Source organism: Falco peregrinus, chromosome 6, assembly GCF_023634155.1.
Source record: "Falco peregrinus isolate bFalPer1 chromosome 6, bFalPer1.pri, whole genome shotgun sequence".
Classification (NCBI taxonomy): Eukaryota; Metazoa; Chordata; class Aves; order Falconiformes; family Falconidae; genus Falco; species Falco peregrinus.
In genome coordinates this window covers 23566964-23587105 of record NC_073726.1, presented here as the reverse complement: position 1 = coordinate 23587105, position 20142 = coordinate 23566964, and the positions used below count along the sequence as shown (strand labels likewise).

The window sequence follows — 20142 nt, the reverse complement described above, 5'->3', positions numbered from 1 at the left end:
TTATACTGATCTGGTTTTCTGGCAGGAATTATTGCTTTACTATGGCAAGAGCATTGGCCATCAACCACAGTCCCTCTATTATGTAACTCCTTAACAAAAGGAGGAAGAGAAGCCAAGCCTCAGCATAGGCATAACAGGCAGTTGCCTGGTGTAGCAGGTGGTGAAATGACCATTGGCCTCCAGACAGGCCCAGCTGAAGCCAAACAGGCTGTGAATGAAATGGAAGTTGGTGTGTGGAGGTTTAGAGGATGGAGGGTAAAATTTCCAAGACCAGCTGTTGCTACCTCCACCTCTTTCTCCTACTAGAAACAGGAGGAGTGTTGAGCTGAGGGTTTTTTTTTTTTGGCATTCTCACCAATCTCCCTGTCCTCCTTTCTCCCTTCTTGTGACAGGAGTGACCTTGCCTGGGCACCACCCTGGTCTGAACTGTGACAACAGGAGCTCCTGGGAGTTCAGCTGGCTCTTACTGTGGCTGATGAACATTTCATTAATTACAGTAATATTCTGTATGTTCCAAAAGAGAAATTATTACCTGTAAAATTTACTTTCAGGAGATAATCTTTGTACAGCTTCCTGCCATCCAGATGCTTCATGGCATCACAGAGTTTGGTGGTGTTTGGACACAGACTCCTCTGCATTTTATGCAAGGCATGGGCCATCGCATACACGGCATTCACAACAAACATGATCTTGGATTCTTGCTCGTAGTTGGAACTGTTGATAGTGAAGTGCTTGTCACAAGCCTTTTTATGTGGTTTTCGGTTCTGGAGATTACACTGGAATTTTTGCTCCCAGAAGTCCTTGAACCAGGGGTTGCGTCTGTTATTGTAAGGGCTGAGGCTTTGGAAATACTTGTCAAATTCTTTAACTGGATGGGAAGCAAGTTCCAAGGTTATTGCCCCGGAAGCTATGTGCTCATTGCCCTTGACAATACTCTCTTGTGCACCCCATCCATCACTGGCAATCCAGGTGAAGGAAACATTGAAGCGGTTGGCAGCTGCAATGAGCTCCCGAGAGTCGTCGCCTCGCATGAAGAGCACCACCACCCTGGCATTGGGTTTCTGGAGGAGCTCTCTGATCACGCCATCGTAGGACTTCCTGATGTTTGACCGGCCCACTTTCTCGGAGGTGGCGATGCAGATGTTACGGAGGCGAGCTTCCTGCTCGAAGGCTTCGATCCCTGTCTCACCATAATCTCCTTCTGAAGCAACTGTTGACACGTAAGTCCAGTTGAAGTACCGTAAGATTTCAGCCATGGCTTTCGCTTGGTAGAAGTCAGGGGGCACTGTCCGCGCAAAATAGTCATAGCGGGATTTGTCACTCAGCTTGGCACTGGTGGAGGCATAGCTTATCTGGGGGATCTGGAAGAGTCGGAGCAGGTTTGCTACCTAGAGGGAAGGGGGAGAACACAGGTTTTTAAAGGGTGTTATTTGTAAAACTGAACAGAAAATTCTAGGGAAAGGCATAAACAGTTTTTTTTTAATGAGCTGTTCTGACAATCACAGATTAAGGGTGTTGATAGAGGTGGTTGATAACATACTCTGGTGATAGCAGCGCACTGCCTGTGCAGAATAGTTGTTCTGCTGCCCAGTTAATTCCCAAGGTCCTACTGGGACTGTAATGCACCTTTTATTTCTGTCAAACTGATTATGTTTAACCCAACAAAGCATTTGACACAAATGGACGATATACTTCAGTCTCAGCCTGTGCTCCTTACTAAGGTCTGGGGTTAGCATGCCTTTGCTGTTCATAGTGATTCATCTTCTCCAAGACTCATTGTACTTGACAACAAAATGCACCAAGACGACATAAATTTCTTTTTTATGCAAATATCACAGATATACTTGTACAAGCCTTTCACAGAACTTTCTGGCCCCATTTAATCAAGCTCTGAGTCCCCACTTCTCCTACTCTTTGCTCCTTTAAACTCTTTTTTTTTCTAAGCTGTTCTGGCTGCAGTCCTCCTGAGATGGCATGTTTGTTGCATGCTAGTACTCCTCGTACTCCTCAAATGCTGCACAATGTTGTGTTGGCCTATAGCTTTTCATAAATAATAAAACCTTTTAATATTCTCTAATCGCCCTTTTATGATTTATGTGGTGCAAAGTCCTGTTGTTTTTTTTTGTTTTTTCTCATACGTTGCTATGTCCAATGCTAAAATATTCCCAAATCGACTCTGTTAGTCTCACAGAAGTGTAGCTCCTGATTATATCAGGAAAGAAATGAAGAAAGTTTATGGCATTTTTTTCCTTGTGATTGCTTCTTAAATGACAAAGGGAAGACTTCAGAGTTCTGCTCTTGGTGGGTAGAAGTTGTGTCCAGTAAATTAAATTTGAAGTTGATCTTGGAGTACAGCCTGACAAAACCAGTTGAGAAGCGATAGTGTACTTGAGTTTCCTAAGGGAAACTTATTAAAAATTGCCCAATCAATTTTTTCACATTTTCCACAAATGTTTCTCCAACCACAGACTATGCCTGTGAGGATTTAAAGGTAAAGGACTGTTTAGAAAAAAAAAGTTGTGGAACAAGGTAAATTTTGAATGTTCAGATATCAATAGCAAAATTAAAAAAAATAAAAAAAATATTTAAAAAGTCTGGTAAAAACCCCAAAATTTTATTTATTTTTTTTTTTTTGCAACATATGTCACTTGAGATTTTATAGATTTAGATTCTATCTTTTCTGTAATGCAGACACTGGACAAGTGTCCTGCTGTGGCTCAGTTTCCCACTGTGAACTGGTGTAATCTTTTTTCTGGGCCAAGCTCTGCTGCCAAACCATACATGCACAGTGCCTCTCCAGCCCCCTGGTCCACCTGGAACAGGGGATGTCAGGAGGCCCTTGTCCTTCGGTCCTTCTGGGGCACCAGGGATGCCCTGGCATCTCAGCTGTATCTGTGGAGCTGAAACATGCTTTTATAAAAGAAACCACTAGGAGTGGTTTATATTGGTTTAAACCAAAATAAAACCTTTTCTGCACTGCTTGGAAGGAGTATCGTGACAGGGAGGTTTGACTAGCCCACGGCGGTTTTGCCTGTTGGTGTAGGCACATGGCTGGGAAGTGCTGTGGCTGAACAAGTCACTGTCCCTCAGGAAACAGCTGATGAGGCTGTAACCACCCTGCTACGTGGGAACATGCATTAAACTGCCTTATGCTGGGAATGTGGCATTTATTTTCCATTGTGGTGATCTGAATGAACAGCTTTAAAGCATTGGGGTGGGCCGAGAGGCTTGTTTTGTCACCAAGGTGCAATGGATGCTTTGAGCACTGTCAAGCCTTTGTGGTTTTGTAACTTCTGATTACGTGCCCATGTATCCACATGGTATGGTTCACATGTCCTGCCTTAAAAAGAGCACTTTGATTTGGTAATAAAATGTCCTCCATGTAGCTATTCCACAAGACTTCTTGCAGAATTGTGTGGGCTGGAATTGCTATTCTTGTCTCAGTTTATTCTAGCAGAAATTTTATTTGCGCTAAACCACAATAAGGATATGCATACACATCACTCTGCATTTCCCCCCACAAACTGACTAAAAAAGTCCATTTTCTAGTTAAAGCAGTGCTACCCAGTGCATCATCAAGCCTTCAGCTCACAAAGATGTACCCCAATAAGTAAAGGCAGCTTTTCTATTGCTTTTTATTTCTTTCGGTCTAAGCAGCACAAGTATCCATATGCAGGGAAACAGACCCACACTCCTATTTTACAATGGGGCCGCAGACCTTAGAGGTCACTGTCTTTCTAGGCTCCCTGCAAACTGCCTGAAATTCTGGTGCCACAGGCAGAAGAAAGCTTTCCTGGGACAATGCTGTGTGCTGCAGTGCTCTTCACTGCAAAGCTGTCCAGGTGGTAGGTTTTTCATGGACTAGAAATTAAAAAAATATAAGAAAGTCTGCTTAATCAGAGGATAGTGACCCAGTCATCCATGAGAACTGTAACTGATCATGTAAATCAGTGAAGTTGTATATGTTATTGACTCAGATCAGGACACTCTTCTGGAAATTCTGAAGCTGGGGATATTCTGGAATATTGTAACTTGTCAATTTTGGGGACTAATTTTTCAAAAGAGCTCAGATCTCAGACACTTAGCTGATGCAGCCAGTTTCAGAAGGGTCCCATTTCCTAGCCATTTACAGGCTGATCTGATCATGTGATTCTGAAAATCAGATCCTGATTAAACGGGCAACAAGGTAAGGGCACAGGTAGCAGGTTCTGGAGAGGAGCTGGTATCTAAGGCTATGTGTGTTCTGCGGTGTCTCAGTGTAGTAGAGGAAAGTTCAATGTGAACCAGAGTTACGTGCCCAACACTGTATCACCTGAGGCATACCTACACTGTAGCTCCATGCTGCCTTGGGATGTGTGCTACAGCTTCAAAATTGCAGTGTAGATCAGCTTTTGCTAAATGAAATCTATTTTGGCAAAGCTCCAGGCAGCAATTTAATCAAGCCGTGGTGCATGCAGCTAGAGCCTGAAATCCATATGTTGGCACTTAAGTAGCAGTAGTAGCCTGGAGTTTTTTTGCTGTCAAAACCAGTGGGATTTGCAGATATGTAACACCTTTGCAAATAAGGCTGGATGTTCTGTATCTGCAACCTAAACCAACCACTTTGCACAGCTTGCTCTGGACAGTAGGTGTTGATATAGCCAGCTGCCAGTGTGATGGGAAACGTTATTTGCCCACACACTGCTGGGTTTATTAGTGTAGCCAACTGTCCTGTGCTAAATTTAGCATCCATTTCCCAAGCAAACCTGTCTCGCACCCAGCTGCTAGGATGGCGGGTGGTTCTTAAGAGGCAGACCTACAGGAGCATGGCAGAAAGTCCAGTGTGAGCAATGTCCCTTTGTAGGGGCAGGCTGCACCAGCAAATCCTGCAAGTGAAGTGGCCAATGCAGTGCCAGAGGAGACTGATGTCCCTCTCACAACGTTGGAGCCACATCTGTCACTTCTACTTCTCTGTGCATCAGGGACAGAAGAAATACTTGTGGGAAATTGCCAATTTAGTTTATAGCACGGAAAATGGCTTCATATTAACCACCTGTGAGGAGCTATGGATTAGGTATGGCTATCAAACACGTGAACCTGGTTTCTGAGTATGTTTCTGGCCATTCAGGAATCCTGCTGATAAATGAGGTCAGGTAGGTGACACCTGTATGTCTCAGAAACCTTGGTCTGTCTTCTGATGTGTTGAATCTCATCAAGCCTTTTGCTTATCCTCCATAGGACTTTTTTTTTTTTTTTTTTCCCCCTGGCAGTAGGGTTTGTTCTGATGTTTTTGGTTAAAATTTCCCTTCTTAACATCCCAGAGGCTGGTACATGGATTGTTTGAATGTGTACGGGACTGGGGGGCACAGGAAACACTTTGGGGAAGAAAAAAAAGAATCTCAGAAGAGTTAGAACAGATAGGGCATCTTCAACACAACACACAAGTGTGTATCACACATTTTTTGGGCAGTGGAGGCCCCTTGTTAGATGACATTGCACTCTGTGCCTCTAAAATTTTGCCATGTGAGAATCTCATGGCACTTAACACGGCTTAATGAATCTAATTTCACAGAGCTCCTCTGAGACAGGCAAGAGCTCCTGTGGCTGTTTTGAACAGACTTTAAATCAGGCTGCTGAGCAGAATGGGATGGAGGTAAAGGAGGTTTGTCTCTATCAAGATACCAGAGAAATCCCTGTCTTTGAACTGCAGTCTGTCCTAATGGAGATCCAGTCGCTACCTTTGGTCTCCTGAGAAAGTTTTTCTATTCCTGAGGATAAGTTGCTTGTCCAGATTCCCACAGCAAGACCATGGCTAAGCCGTGCCCCAGGGATTTCCTAATATTTAGGTCATTGCTATAATGCAGGGGCTGAGCTCTCACTTTGTAGAAATGTCTGCTGCTGCCAGCATATGTTGTATCTAGTTCCTAAATGATGTTAATCTACACTGCGGGCTTTTTGTTATTATTTGAGCAGTTGCAGGTCAAACTACAGCTAAAGCATTTGTTCCAATAAATATTTTTTTCTTTTTGGCTTATTTGAATTTTTCTATTTTTCTTACATCTAAAAATATTTTACTAAAATTTGGGCAGAAAGTGCCATTTAGGAAGGCAGGAAGGAAACGTTGGTTCTGAATGGGCTGGAGTGTGGGTGTGTGATAAGTGGTGGGCATAAACCTGATGTAAAGAATAGATGAGGTACCTCTGTAGTCAGCTGCCTCCACAGCCTGTACAGCCTCCCTGTACTCCCAGCTCCTGGTTTGTACATTTTATGTTAATTTATAACCTCACTTCTTTCAGTTTATAACCATTTACTTCTATCCTCTTGTCATGTATCCCAGTAAACCCTTTGTGTTCTTCAGAACGAACCCATACATACAGAAAAGCAGATAGCAGGTTCTCAGCAAACCTTCTCTTCTCCAGGGTAAACACACCCAGTTTCCCCAACCTCTTCTTGTAGGGCATGTGCTCCAGACTCTCTTCCCCATGACCAACTTTGTATTTATTACATTTTTATTTTACTGGGGGAAGCAAAGCTGGACATATCATTCCAGGTGTGGTCGAATGAGAACCAGAATAAATAGAAATAATAATTTCCACCTATCTACTAGCTATGTTTCTGTAGATCCACCCTGGCATGCTGTGAGCCTACGGTGCCACCAGGTTGCATCTTTGGCAATAAATACAAGCAATACTGAAGAGACAGGCTCCACCATAACTTCCCCTGTCCTCTTTGGATTCAGCAGGTTCAAAGGCATGGCTCTCACCTCAGGGACAATGTGACCCAGTGTGGCTCAGCTCGGGCACTTCTGACATATCCACAGAGCCTAGGAATATTTGGGGTGGGGAGATCTCAGTGATGCAAACACAGCTGCTCAGCTCGAATCCAAGAAAAAACTTCACTCAAAACTCTGATTTGTTTTCAAAGGGAAATTAGGAGCTTAAGTTCCTTACTGGTTCCAGAATTGAAATGCCTTTATCAGTCTGGAACACCCTCTCTCCATAGTCCGTTTTAAAACTGTGGGTGTCATGTCTGGGTTATTGTAACAAGCGCTATGGAAGACAATCTCCACAAAGGGGCTATGTCATCACCTGCAACATAAAATACCCATTTGCCTCCAGCTGGACGTCAGGCTCTGACCCCAGGAATGCATTGGCAATGCTACCATCCCAGTACTTTTAATCATTAAAGGTCAGTTGCAAAGAGCTAAGCCAGAAGCAGTGAAGTTATTTAGGACTTCCAGCCTGGCTTGTGCTCCTATGTAGTCCTGCACATTGCAGGACTAAAGCAGTGGTTTCCATTAGCTTTCTCTCTTTTTGGTATTAAGAGGGCTATTTACTAGTTAGTGAGTGTTGTTCCTTAACAAAATGCTTTCCAAAAGGTAACTCAGGAAAAACCAATTCATTACTAACCAACCAACCAAACATCTGGCATTTTTGGTTAGCAGGGGAAGGGGAGAAGACAACATTGTTTTTAGCCTTGCACTTCTGAAAATTTTGTTAATGAAGCTGGGAAAAATATAGCTAAGTATTTGCAGCAGACTCAATAGCTGTCACATCCAGAGAAGCAGTGTTTGAACAGTGAAATAATAGCATCTGCAAAATGAACATCAGAATTAGGGAATACTGTCAGAATAGCATCTAGGATTTCTGCAGAAGACCCAGGAATTGCTTTTTATATGCCTGTCCTGTGTAATAAAAGATAAGCCAAGAAGGACACAAAGAAAAAATGTTGTACTCAGAGAGGAGAATTGCTTGGAAATTCTTTTTGCATTCTGCCTCCATACAGCATTAACTGTTGAAGTGAAGTAAGCTAAGCACTAAGCTGGCAGACTGAGAAGAGACCTGTGAAGAAGACCTTGCACAAGGAGTGCAGCTCTTCCCTGAGCCTTGGTAAACCTGACCATGAGTGACTCACATCACATTTACATTACATGGGGAAAGGGACTAAAACTGGGGTTGATGGTTCTAAAAGGATGTAATGGCTTCTGAAGTTAAAAAAGCTATTATTGAACTATTTGAGACTCATGAACTGATGCATAAATCCTGGTCAGAAGGGACAGTATGAGTATGGGTGATGTCAAGGTGTCCCTAACTAGTTCCTATTTTTGGCTGCTTTCTCTTGTAGTTACATCCTTTCCCAGTTGTAACATGGTAGGGCTCCTTCCTTCTTACCTGTGATCTCATGGGTTACTTACCTATCCCCCTCTAAAACCATATCATTTCCCCTTGGCAAAAGGAGAAAATGGTCACACCAAAGGAAAAAAAAAAAAAAGAATAAAAAATAATACCAAACCCAAATCAAAAAGACTGTAAAGGAATCAGTTACCCTGGGATTTTTAAAGCAGCCAGCCAGAGGGAGGTACTCACATTCCTTTGAAATCTCTAGGAAAGACATGGCCGGTGCTGTTTGGGCAGTTTGAAAATCTCAACCTAGTGGTGGTTTGTTTCGGAATGTGGAACGGAAACAAAGCTAGGAACAAACCGCAAGGATCTGGCTGAGAGGGAGTGGAGAGGGAAGACAAGCAGAGATAAGAGGGAAAGAGTTTAAAGGAGACACCAGGAAGTCAGCAAATGCATGTGTAGCTTTAAATGTTAGTGGTAGGTGGCCCATCTCACCGAACAGATCTTTTAATAAGGATCTGGTTTAGTTTTTACAAGCACAAAATCGCCAGTGGCTGCTGTTGCACAGTTGAATGCAAAGCTCCTCTATACGTGCATCACAAATGGCATACATGGTCTGTGGTCCCTGGTGAACCCCTGCAGCCCCCTGCACATTTCTCCTGCCCATATCCCGGTTGGGTCCATGCTCAAGGAGACAGAGCCCCATATGTTATGAGGTTTGTTTGTTTGCTTGCTTTTTCTTCCCCCCCCCATGTAGTTCTTCTAAGGATTTTGCACTATTTGTATGGTTATGGAAGTCGCAAGCTATTGTTAAGACTTTGTTTGGAAGATGGTTTATCCTTGGAGGAAGGAAATTGAGGTAATTAGCTTTCAGGCTCCATGAGCCCTTGGCAGACTCGTGTGGCTAAGAAGTGACAGCTAGAAGAAGATGGCTGGTAAATGAGTACATATTCAGAATTTCATGCCAGATGGTCGGTCACTCAGGAGAGAGTCCTTAGCTTTTGTGATAGCAGCAATGTACCTTTGAACCTTCTCCAGTGGTTTTGCTCCAGTTTACTTAAGACATAACAAGGAATTAAAGAGAAGACAGCTGGGTACTGGTGTCTTTTCTGCCACTTTTTTCTGGATGAGGGTTCTAACTTGGGAATAACTTTCACAAGTGTGATCTGCAGGTCTTGTGGATTGGTAGCATAAAGGGAACTACACAAAGGTAAAGCTCTATACCTACATGAATATGGTGGATATGGAAATGCAAACCCAGCCCACCTAAGGGAATGTCTTACTGTTTGTAAGAGTTGACTGCAGGGAATGGACCCCAATCTTCATTCTCAGAAAATGGTTCCAGTTTTCAGGAACAGAGAAGAAAAAATCCAGCACGTGAATAGTCGTATTCCTGCTTACACATGCATATTCCTGACGGAGCTGACCTAAGTGTTTTAAACATGGCATTCGGTTTAGCTGTGTGGGTGCTCTTCTGTGCAAATGAAGAGTGGGGTTTTTTTTTTCTTACCCTTTTTACAATGTCATTGAACATCTCCAAGGAAAATATGTTTGAAATTTCTCTTGTAAACTAGGAGAGAGCGGATAATCTGACTCAAATGAAAAGCCATGAACCCAAAACAAAGTCCTCTGAACTTTGGATGATTTACCTTCTGATCCTAGGTTCAGCTCGGGTCAGAATTTTATTTCATGAAAACAGCTTTTTTACATGAGCCCTTCTATTGACTGAGAATCCTGGCTTGGATTTTTTTGGGATCAAATGCTGTGCAGATTGGGCTCACTGCTAATTTAAACACAACATCTAAAAACTAATTATCCAGATCATCATTAACGATAATAGCTTAGTCTGACCAGAAAATAATTAAGCATTTTGCATTCTCTTGTTGTTTTTATTCTCTGCAAAAAAGTGCCTATCATGCATAGTGACTCAGTGGGGAAGGTGTTCATTGCTGATTTACCAGCAAATTCTTTTTTCCTTGGTGGAAGGATAATGAAAGAAGCAGAAATCTGACAGCAGGAGCATCATGAAGTCATTTGGAAGACAGCTGTCCAGACAAAAATCTGAAGAGGGAGGGTGAAAGGAGGGGAAGAAAAAGTATTGAAATACAGTGGCAAATTCACAGGAGGAAAAAAAAATATATGAGGCAGAAATAATTTCTTGTCTGAAGACCTCAGCATGGTTTATTTTAAGGCTAAGAAACTCTGCTGTGGACTTTATGATATTTACAGCTCTCAGGCAAAAAAGAAATGCTTGACAGGGCTACATCTGGAAGCACCCAGCCCCCTGAGCGCTGTTTGAAAGCATGGGGAATGGGGATGCTTAGCCCTGCAGATGTGCCTGCTGAAGTGGTTTGACATTCAGCAGTGGTGTGATTCCAGTTGCTGCTGGAGCTACTATTTACAGGTGACTGTCTCTGAAATTTGGTAGTCCTTTCTTTTGGTGTGGCACCAAAATGCATGACTTTAATGCTTTGAAGTCCTTACATCTTCAGGCTTGAGTCTGCAATGCCTATTATTCTTGACAAGGATTTTCTTTTGAAACAGAAGCCATGACTGACTATCCTAACAAGATGAGCAGAAGGAATGGATGGCTTAATTACACCTTTAATAGATAGTGTGAAATCTAGAGGAAAGCTAGAAAAGAGAGACAGAAGGAAGACCGACCCAATCTATGTTAAGGGAAAGTAATCAATTGAATACTTCTTTTCTTGCTGGAAAGTGCTCAATGACATGAATGATTTGTGAACCTATTTATTTATTTGTCTGAGGAACTGTGTAAGAAAGTTTGAATAACTACAGGCAACTACAGGGAAGCTGTATAGATCATAGAGTAATATTAGATATAACTACTTTTTCATCATCCCTCCCAGGTTTTGAAAATCAGGTGACATACAGCTACATTGCCAATTTTCACGTGTATTGAATGAGAGTCTCTTACCATGACTTCTGGTTTCCATCTGACAGCTGCTCCCAACCCAAGCTTTTGGAATATTAAGCATTTGTATATACTATGTGTACTCTATGTGTACTGCATCCACTCTGCTGCCTCAAATATGGATTTAGTCTTAATGCCAGTGATCACCAGAGACTGGCTTCAAAGGGACAGACTGACAGATGTGTAAGAGGTCCCAGGCCTTTTTAGGAGTGTGGTGTGGCTGCCTCAGGGTTTCTGAGAGGGAAGGAAATATCTGTACCATTTCCACATTTTATGAATGTGATTTTTAGGTTACTCCATGTCTGTTGGACACACATGAATTTAGGGTGGACTAAGGAACAGATTAACCACAAATAACTAGAACAAAGGCAGAGCAAAACCACTGCCCCCTCTCCACCAGTGGGACAGGGCAAGTATATGATGTTTCAGTATATATTACTAGCCTTGAGATACTTGCAGCTCTGGGAATTGCCAAGCCAGAGGTGGTATCTGTACAGAATTTCCTGATTTTTTCTGGTCATTTCTTGAACTCATTTAGTTTTTAGCATCCACCACAACCTGTCATTTGATATACTCTTTGTCTGATAGGAAGAAACAGTGAATAATGATTTCCTTACAGATTGTGTTGCCAAGGTTCTGTAGCTATCATTTCTCCTCTTCAGGTCTCTTTTCCAGCCCTGGAACTTGTTCTTTGTACTCCAAGTGATCAGACCCATGTAACTGGTGAAGGACACATCCTTGCTGGGCTAGCTGATACACAGTGGGACAAAACCACTCCTAGTATGAGAGGTGGCTGAGGTTCTGCTCTGCAGAAACTATGCTCCTGTGGTATGGGTAACCATTTGCCCATGTATTCCCTAATATGCATAAAGAGACAAGCCACACATTGGAACACAAAAGGAAATAAAATGTAGTTTGTTGAAATGCTGCTTCTGCGCTCATGCATGTCTTATGGAAACCGGCCATGCTCCCAAGCCCGGTGGGATTTAATGCCTTGACAAGAGCAGTAGCCAGTCCCCCAAAGTAATTCTGACTGAAATGAGCATTAGGTGAACTCTTGGCCTCTTTATGAAACAGGTAAATGAAACTTTGTGGGCTTTCTGTCACTGCTGGGATGGTCTGTAGTACAGAAGAACATTTTTTTTCCTTTGACATTGATGCATAGTTAAGGCCTGTATTTGGTCTGGAAAAATATATTGCTCATAGTGGTCCAGCACTGTCAAGTCTTGGTGCCTTTGGAAACCTCTAGGTGACCATTAGGAAATGCTAGATCCAGGGTCTTAGCCTACCTGATTCTGGGCTTAAGACACCATTCATTTGTGATTATGAGTAATGTGGACTGGTTTATTTAATTTAACCCAAAATAATGAGACCTGTGTAGATTTCAAAACTTCAGCGAAACTAGGGGGCATTTTTGCTTATGGATAGTGCACTGGCAGCGGTGTGTGTGTGGGGCACTTTAGCATATCTGAGGCTGCACTGCCATAGGAGTACCTGGTCTGAAGGGGAGAAGTCCAGAATTTCTGCTAAAAAAGCAGGCATATTAATTCTTCGTGTTCACTTAGTGAGGAAAAAAGTGCCAAGGAGTTAAAGTTTTATAATGAATATATATAAAATAGGAAGCCAAGAACAAAAAGGTTCATTATGTTTAGCCCTTTGCAACTGAAACCAAGGATGCAATAAAACTATATTTGGAAAGACATATGGAGCATTTAACCCACCTGGGAGCATTTAACCCACCTGCAACTTACACCTTTGCAAGACATTGCAAATACTCTCCAACACCCTACTGAGACCCTATTTGTGACTAATGTTGCACAACCAAAAGCTCCAGTTACAACGTGCCAGAAGGAGGGAGCAAGATATACTGAGGGCATCTGTCTTCTGTGCTGGACTTCTGACAGAGTGCTTCCACTGCACTCTGCCAGGCAACATTTCCTGGCAAAACCTGTCTTAGTATAAACTAAATATGGAAACAAAAGGGAAGACAGCAAATTTAGGATCCATTCAGAAACTGTACTGCCTGCATGGGACATTTGAGACCTTAGTCACTGAGTCAGGAGAATAATTTTTATTTGCTTTGGTGTGCTTAATTAAGACACTAAAACCCTTTAATCATTTGGTCAGGTCTAATTTAAGTTTATGGCTAGTATGCCATTTTTACTTATTTTGGCCTGGAAGTAAAATAAGGATTTCTTCTTTCATTTTAAATCTCTGTTGCTTAAGTGACAAATCTTATGTGCATGCAGCATGACAGGAATGCATATATTCAGAAATATAGGTGATATAAATTTTTGTTGATGTGAAAGCAGAGATCTGAACTTGGAGTCGTAAAAGTCTCATGACATGCGAAGTTCAGAATAAATACTAAGACTTTTGGAAAATTCAGTGCCCTTAGGATACACCGTAGCAAGAGGAAGTGGCCAGCTGCCAGAGAGTTAAACTATAGCAAGTGTTTTTAAAGGGTGAATCAAACTAGTATAAATTAATTTAAAATTATATGCTAGATTGATCCCTAGGGTAAAGTGATTGAGCTAACACTTGCTTTATTGTCAAACTTATGTAAGCAGTGGTTCTGTTCCAGGAATCGCAGGTGAATGATTCTCACCTCATGGGGCTCCTGTGACTTACCTGTATGGAGACACTGCTATAGGAACCACCTATGACTCCTGCAATGAGTAATGGTAAATTTTCTTGAACGGCATACGAGCCATCAGGGCACATGTACTCTGTTTCATCCACTTTAGTCAAAGATGCCCTGACAAACTCCAAAGACTGTTCTAAGGCATATGTATCCCTGGAACACGTATCCAAGATGTGAACTCCAAGCTTAATTCCTGGCAGCAAGTAGTTGTCTCTGTTGATTTCATCGATGGCGAACAACATGGCCTCCAAACGCTGGATGCCTCGGTCTTCATTAATTCTCCCACATTCTTCTATCCCTGTGCCTTTTTCATTGATTGGGAATAAGCCACCTAAGACCAGGTCTCCTTCTATCTTAATTTCCTTCCTTACAAAGCTGTGGTCACTTAGGGAAAGGAAAACTCCTTTGGAAAATAAAGCTAGCGCAAGGACTTGGAGTCTGGTGAACATCTTCACTGGTCCTGTTTTAGCAGCTCTAAGAAACATTGGTGGGTGCAAAAGTGCTCTTCAGACCTTCTGATCTGTTGCCAAATTTGAGGTGCGGTCCCACAAGCTAGTGAAGAAGAAGCCAACAAGTCTTTCCACTGGACTTCTAAAGAAGAGATGAGAGGAATTAGAAAAGGTGACAGGAGATGTGAGCTGTTATAAAACTTTTATCAACAAAACATTCAAGAGCAGAGGTTAAGGGATTGCTGGACATAGCATAGAAAGTAAGAAATATAGTTGTCTTGCATTCTCATAAAGCACCTTATTCCATTTGCTTCATAACTGAATACAGGCCAAGCACCTACGATGACAGCTATGCGCAAAGATCACAGACTTATGGGGCAATATATCTGGTGTTGACCACTACTCAACAATGTTTTACATTTTGCAAGGACAGAGACTGCTTCTGAGGTGTTTCTCATACCATCCTCTCTTATTCTATCCTCTCTTCTTTTCTGGACTCAGAGGCTTATGTATTCTCCTTCACTGTGTTACCATTTGCTTCCAGCCTTTCCTTAATAGATTTTTCTTTCTTTTGTTGTTGTTTGCGCTCTACTTACTATTCCTTCGGGGACAACACTGTCATAGTGTTGTCTCCTTGCTGTTAATTTTTGCTAAATTCAGCATTTGGCCTTCAGATCCAAAGCCTCTTTCTGAAGCCCACCTGCCCTGCCTTCCTTTACTAGCCTGCTCACCTGGTGCAGTCAATGGGAGGACTAGAGAAACCTCTTGGGGCTTTACCTTTAGTTTGGGGCTTTGGCAAATATATGAAACACAGGAGAAGCCCTGTTTTAGCAGGTAGTAACTGAGGGCTGTGTCTGCAATAAAAAAGCAATCAGGTCCATGTCATACCATTTAAGTGTTAACGTGCTCCCTGGGACTGTTTTGACTCAGGTCAATCAGTGCTCTTCTAAACAGTGCCTGGGCATGGTTCATGGACAAGAAAAGACTGGGGGCCATTCCCAATAAAGAATTTTGGTGTGGTCACAGCGTTTTGGCCATTTCATGTTGGCTGGTGTCACCAACAGAGGATGGTCTGTGGTCCATTTATTTGTTAGCTCTGCAGTTCTGCACGGCACTTTTAAGTGACACACCAAGGATAGTTATTATGTGGAAGGCCTGTAAAGTGAACCCAGATCTCCATCAAATGCCTTAATCACAAAACCATGCCCTCCTTAAGGCATGAAAGATTATCTTGCAAGCAAGTTAAGGTAAAAAAAAAAAAAAAAAAAAAGAGAGACATGAAAGAAAAAAAGAGACATGACAAGGAGGGGTCTCATACTTGAAGCTTACTTAGGGCATGAAAACGCTTATGGCGGGACTTGCTCTCTTTAATGTTAATCACAGTTCAGTGCTCAGGTCAAAGGGAGAACACAGCAGAGATGTATGTACTTACGATATGATCCTACTCTCAGTAAGGTCAAGACCAGTTTGCCAATGGCCTTAAATGGAGAAAAATCAAGCCTTAGATTGAAGCTCATGTTGTAACAAATTTGTAAATAAATATGCATACACAAAGTCTATTTATGCAAAATAGATGCACGATTCATCCATAGACTCCTTGTCAATATCTTTTCAAATATGACAAAGGGGCTGCCTTGATCTCCAAATCCTGAGATAAATCAAGTGTGGTAACATTTAAGTAGGTCACTTTAATAATTTATTTCTATACTTACCTTTTCCTTAACAGAGTATATATTGTTAGAGTTGCAGGTTTATTTTTAATTTAAAAACAACACAAAGAAATTGAAATAAGCAACAGTTAATATTTAACACTGAATGATGGATGAGCACGCTTACTGCAAGGCAGCTGTTTATCCTGGTACAATTCTGTGTTGCTGTACCAAATTGTGTGAAAGGATAGCTTCTCATTCATATTTAGTCCAACATTGTTTTCTCATAAATCAGTAAGGTGTCAGTGCACTACTAAAGGTCTTTCTCTGCTGTCCTAGTAACATGTGTGTGGTCTGAGCTGCAGGCTGTCTCAGCAGAATTTTCCATTCAGAAATAAGTTATATCTCAGTGGAAAACAAGCATCATCATCCCTCAGTGATCTATAAGCAAGCTAGTTTGCTGATCACCTCTGGTTTATTACTCAGGTCCAGGAAATGTATTTTCTGGTAATGTTAGGAGGGTAATGACATAACTGTATTCAGCGGTACTTTCTGTGTCAGGCTTGGTACTATAATTTACCAAATATTATTCAAGTGTATACATGGCGTATAAAATGGTGATGCTATCCTGTTGGAAATAATAATCAGACAAAAAAGTGGCATTTGTCACATAAATGGTTGTGTGGGTAATAACTCAGTTGAATCAACTTCCATTGTTCTCATCACTAATCCACCATTTAGATAAAAACAGGACTTGGGATTTTTTTAAATGCAATATCCACCCCAATTACTTCTGTAGCTTCTGTCACCGCTGTATCTCAGCAAATATTCATACATTTATGCTTACAACACTGGTAAAATATTTATTTTCCCTGTTTTACACTTGAGGCAAAAGAGGCACAGAAAGATGAAACGAGATTCTCAAAAGAGTCAGTTCAGATTTTGATTTGCTCAGCACTCACAATCACTATCAAACTTTGAAAAGGTCTCTGCTTCCCTTTAGGAACTGAAGAACATGCTTTCAGCTGTACCCTGCACCCCCTGATTCCCACTGAGGCACTGACTCTGAAAAACTTCCTAAGCAAGCTGGTCTCTCTTCCAAGCCTCTTCCTGAATGATTTACCTAAGGTCATCAGCACAGCCAAGAGTCAAACTTTGACCTTTTCCAGTGATCCTCTGATACCTGAATGATAAGCCTCCCTTGCTTCCCATTACTCCTGCTGCCTTTTATGTGAGTCTTTATAAGGTCGTATTAAAACCAGCCTGTTTTCAACAGCCTTTCAATATTATGAAGAACAAGTCAGTTTGTCAAAGGAAAGGCTTATAAATGGAGTTTTCTGTAAGGTTTTCTAAAACCTACCCAGGACATGCCTACAGCTACAGTGGGTTTACCTGAAACAGCAAGGAGGTGTCCTCATCCTCCTGACTCCTTTAGAGGTGCTTGTTTTTGCAAATGGCAACACCTTCCACCTTACACCATGTGCGTCTCAGGGATTTATGTGACTCTGAAACCTCAGCAATAAAGGCTAGAAAGGTACCAGAAATTATTGCAACATTGCACATTAAAAATGTATATGTAAAATGATTGATACTATTGAAAGAACTGATTTTTCTTGCAAAGAATGCAAAGGATTTCTGTATTTTATCAATTACACTTGTTACAGTGACCCTGCTGAGGGAAACTGAAACCAGTCATAGCACACCAGAGGATCAGTCTCAGCAGAAGTCAAGGAGCTATTGAAGATGGTGAGGATTGGGAATACGCATGGCCATTTCTGTTTCTCCCTTGACACTTTGTGTTGAAAGCACTGGTCTGAAGGTGTCCAGGGATATGAAGGGAGGAGACAATGGGAAACCCACCTGGATTGGAGAACACAGATGACTCAATCCTGTAATCCTGCTCTATCTGGGGATGCACTGCTTGGTAAGGGGTGCCTATGGGTGGAAGTCACCCACTTACACCAGTCACCTTAGCCTCCCCACTTGGCAACTCCTGGGAAGCTCTGCACTTTTCATATAGGCTTGGAAACTGTATGGAGACACCACATATGTGGAGTCCTGCTTTCCAGGTAAACATGGTCATCCTATTTCACGTGTTCAAATCCTCTGTTTATAAATCGGAGACAGTTACCAAAGGCACAGCTTCGGGTATCACGTGTGCTTCTCTCCTTCTGCAGACTCTGTAGCCTGTGCACTGCTGCCCATGTAGCAGCATCGCAGTGTCCTGCTGAGTGCACCAGCTGGGGAGTGGAGTCATTAATGCAAAGGCTGGTTTGCCTTTAATTAATGCAAAGGGAGGTTTCCCCTTTGGGCTGTGAGGTAGGGATGCTTCCTGGTGGTGGGACTCCTGAAGGAAGCTGCGAGGCAGATCTGGGTGGCCGCTGAGCAGCGTCACTATGCTGACACTGAACAGACAGCTTGATGTGAAGAAGGGAGGTTATTTTAAAGCAGCTTGCAAAGATGGGCTAGCAACTCGGTTCCTCTCCTGTTCTCTCTGGTGTGCACCTCCCACATGCTTTCTCTGCAGCTTGCATAAGTCATGACTATATATACAAACATTTTGTACCCATTGCAGGCTGATACAGCCCATATTCCTCCCCTTAACCATGCTGAGGGTAGCACCCCAGAGCTGAGATTTGTCATTTCCTACTGGAAGTGACCCCACTGACCACAACAATTTGTCTTTGCAGTATTGCCTTCTACTAAAAGCATGTTTCAGGGATGTTTCAAAAAGAAGTACCTGTTGATCAAGCTGCAGTTCTTACATTTTTCATTGGTATTTAATGTTTTAACACCAGCTACAGGCAGTGTTGTATTGTTCTAGGTGTTCTGTTAATGTTAAAAGTATGTACAGTCCAGCCCTATAGGCTGCTGATCCTGCTGGAAATAGCTGTAGAGCATAAGTATAGAAGCAATCCAAATATTGAAATGAAAAATAAACAGAAACAGGGAGGAGAAAGGTCTTCATATCTGCATCAGAAGGTTTCTGCCAGCACTTCCCTATGTGAACTTTAGCCAGTAGCACTTGGCCTGTGAAACAGATCTCTTGGCACACTGGATCCCCTTCTGTTTCCACCAACAGAGGTCCATGGGGGAGAGCTACATCTGCTCTTGAGGGACACTGTCAGCACTTCCTTCAGGAAAAGAAACTCACTTGTGTTAAATGGCATCTGTGCTGCTCTTGTTGAAAATACCCTTGCCTCTCTCTCTGAATAATCAGTTTTGGTGGACTATTTCTGTTCCTGTAAAAAGTTGATTGCACAAACACAGTATTTCTTGGTGCAAGTTTGCTTATTTAATAAGGATGTGCACAACCTTGGTTTTGTGACCACTAGCATGAGAAAGAGGATGTCTGGGTTTTCTACATTCAGTATTCCACTGATATCATCTCCAAAACGAAATCTGTCTTTCATGGCTTTCTTCCAAGGGCTATATCCACATGACAGCTCTGGCCTTCTGCAGGATTTCTGTTTACAGCACACAGAGTTGCTCCACCTGTGCTATTGGTTCAGGGGTGAATTCTTATTAGGCTAAGTGTATTCAGTCTATTTTTTTAGGTGTCAGACTCCAAAAAGAAGTGCAGTTGAATCTTTCATTTAGCCAGACAACTTATAAATTGAGTATGATTGTTCATGCATCAATAATTTTTCTGATACCTTCTACCATACCAGCGTCAATGGTTAGCACTGGCAGTCTATCCAAGAGCCATAGACTTTCCAATTTTCTACTTATAAGGATGGAATGGGAAAAATTATTGAGTTTATTGGGAAACTTTATTGAAGCACTTCAGATCTAGTCATTTTTCAACACCATTAACTAACAAATTGGACCAATCTACATGATTGGGTTAAAACTCTAGAGGGTCTTGCCCTCATCTCTACCATGTGCTATATCCTAAATTCCTCTGCACTTGTTCCCCTTTACAGCATTTTTCAGGGCTCATCTGTTTACCCAGCTGCCTGAGAAAGGATGCAACAAGAGCTGACGTGGGTGCTGGAGAAGTCTATGTTTAGCTCTATTGTGGGTGGGTCCCTCTTGGCAGTCATGGATTTTTAATGCATTATTCAGGACTACAATGTGATACTGTGGTGCCTGGAGCCATATGTCAACTTGGTATCACCTGCCACCCTCAATAAACTTGCTTTGGAGGAGGACTGTACTCAGTGGAAGGTCACAAGGGAGGCTTACTGCACCTGTGTTCTTGTACAGCATAGCAGTTAAGAGTTCTATCAATATACCTGTCTCCAAGGCCACCCCATCAGAGAGGTATCTTTCCCTGAGCCCTTGCTGTATCGTACAAATCTTATCCTAGGGCAGCAGGTTTCTAAAACAACTCCAATTTTGGCTCAAAATTCTGGCACCTCTC

At 42.2% G+C, this 20142-nt stretch overlaps 1 protein-coding gene across 1 annotated transcript in view; it reads right to left on the bottom strand.

Annotated features, from left to right (window-relative positions):
- GRM3 (glutamate metabotropic receptor 3) overlaps nucleotides 1–20142 on the bottom strand; it is a 113834-nt gene that overhangs the window by 36296 nt on the left and 57396 nt on the right. The window contains exons 2-3 of the mRNA XM_005240171.4: nucleotides 13666–14269; nucleotides 533–1388 (exon numbers count right to left, since the gene is read on the bottom strand). Of these exons, the coding sequence (XP_005240228.1) occupies nucleotides 533–1388; nucleotides 13666–14163 (1354 nt within the window). The 5' untranslated portion in view covers nucleotides 14164–14269. The remainder of the gene's footprint in view (nucleotides 1–532; nucleotides 1389–13665; nucleotides 14270–20142) is intronic.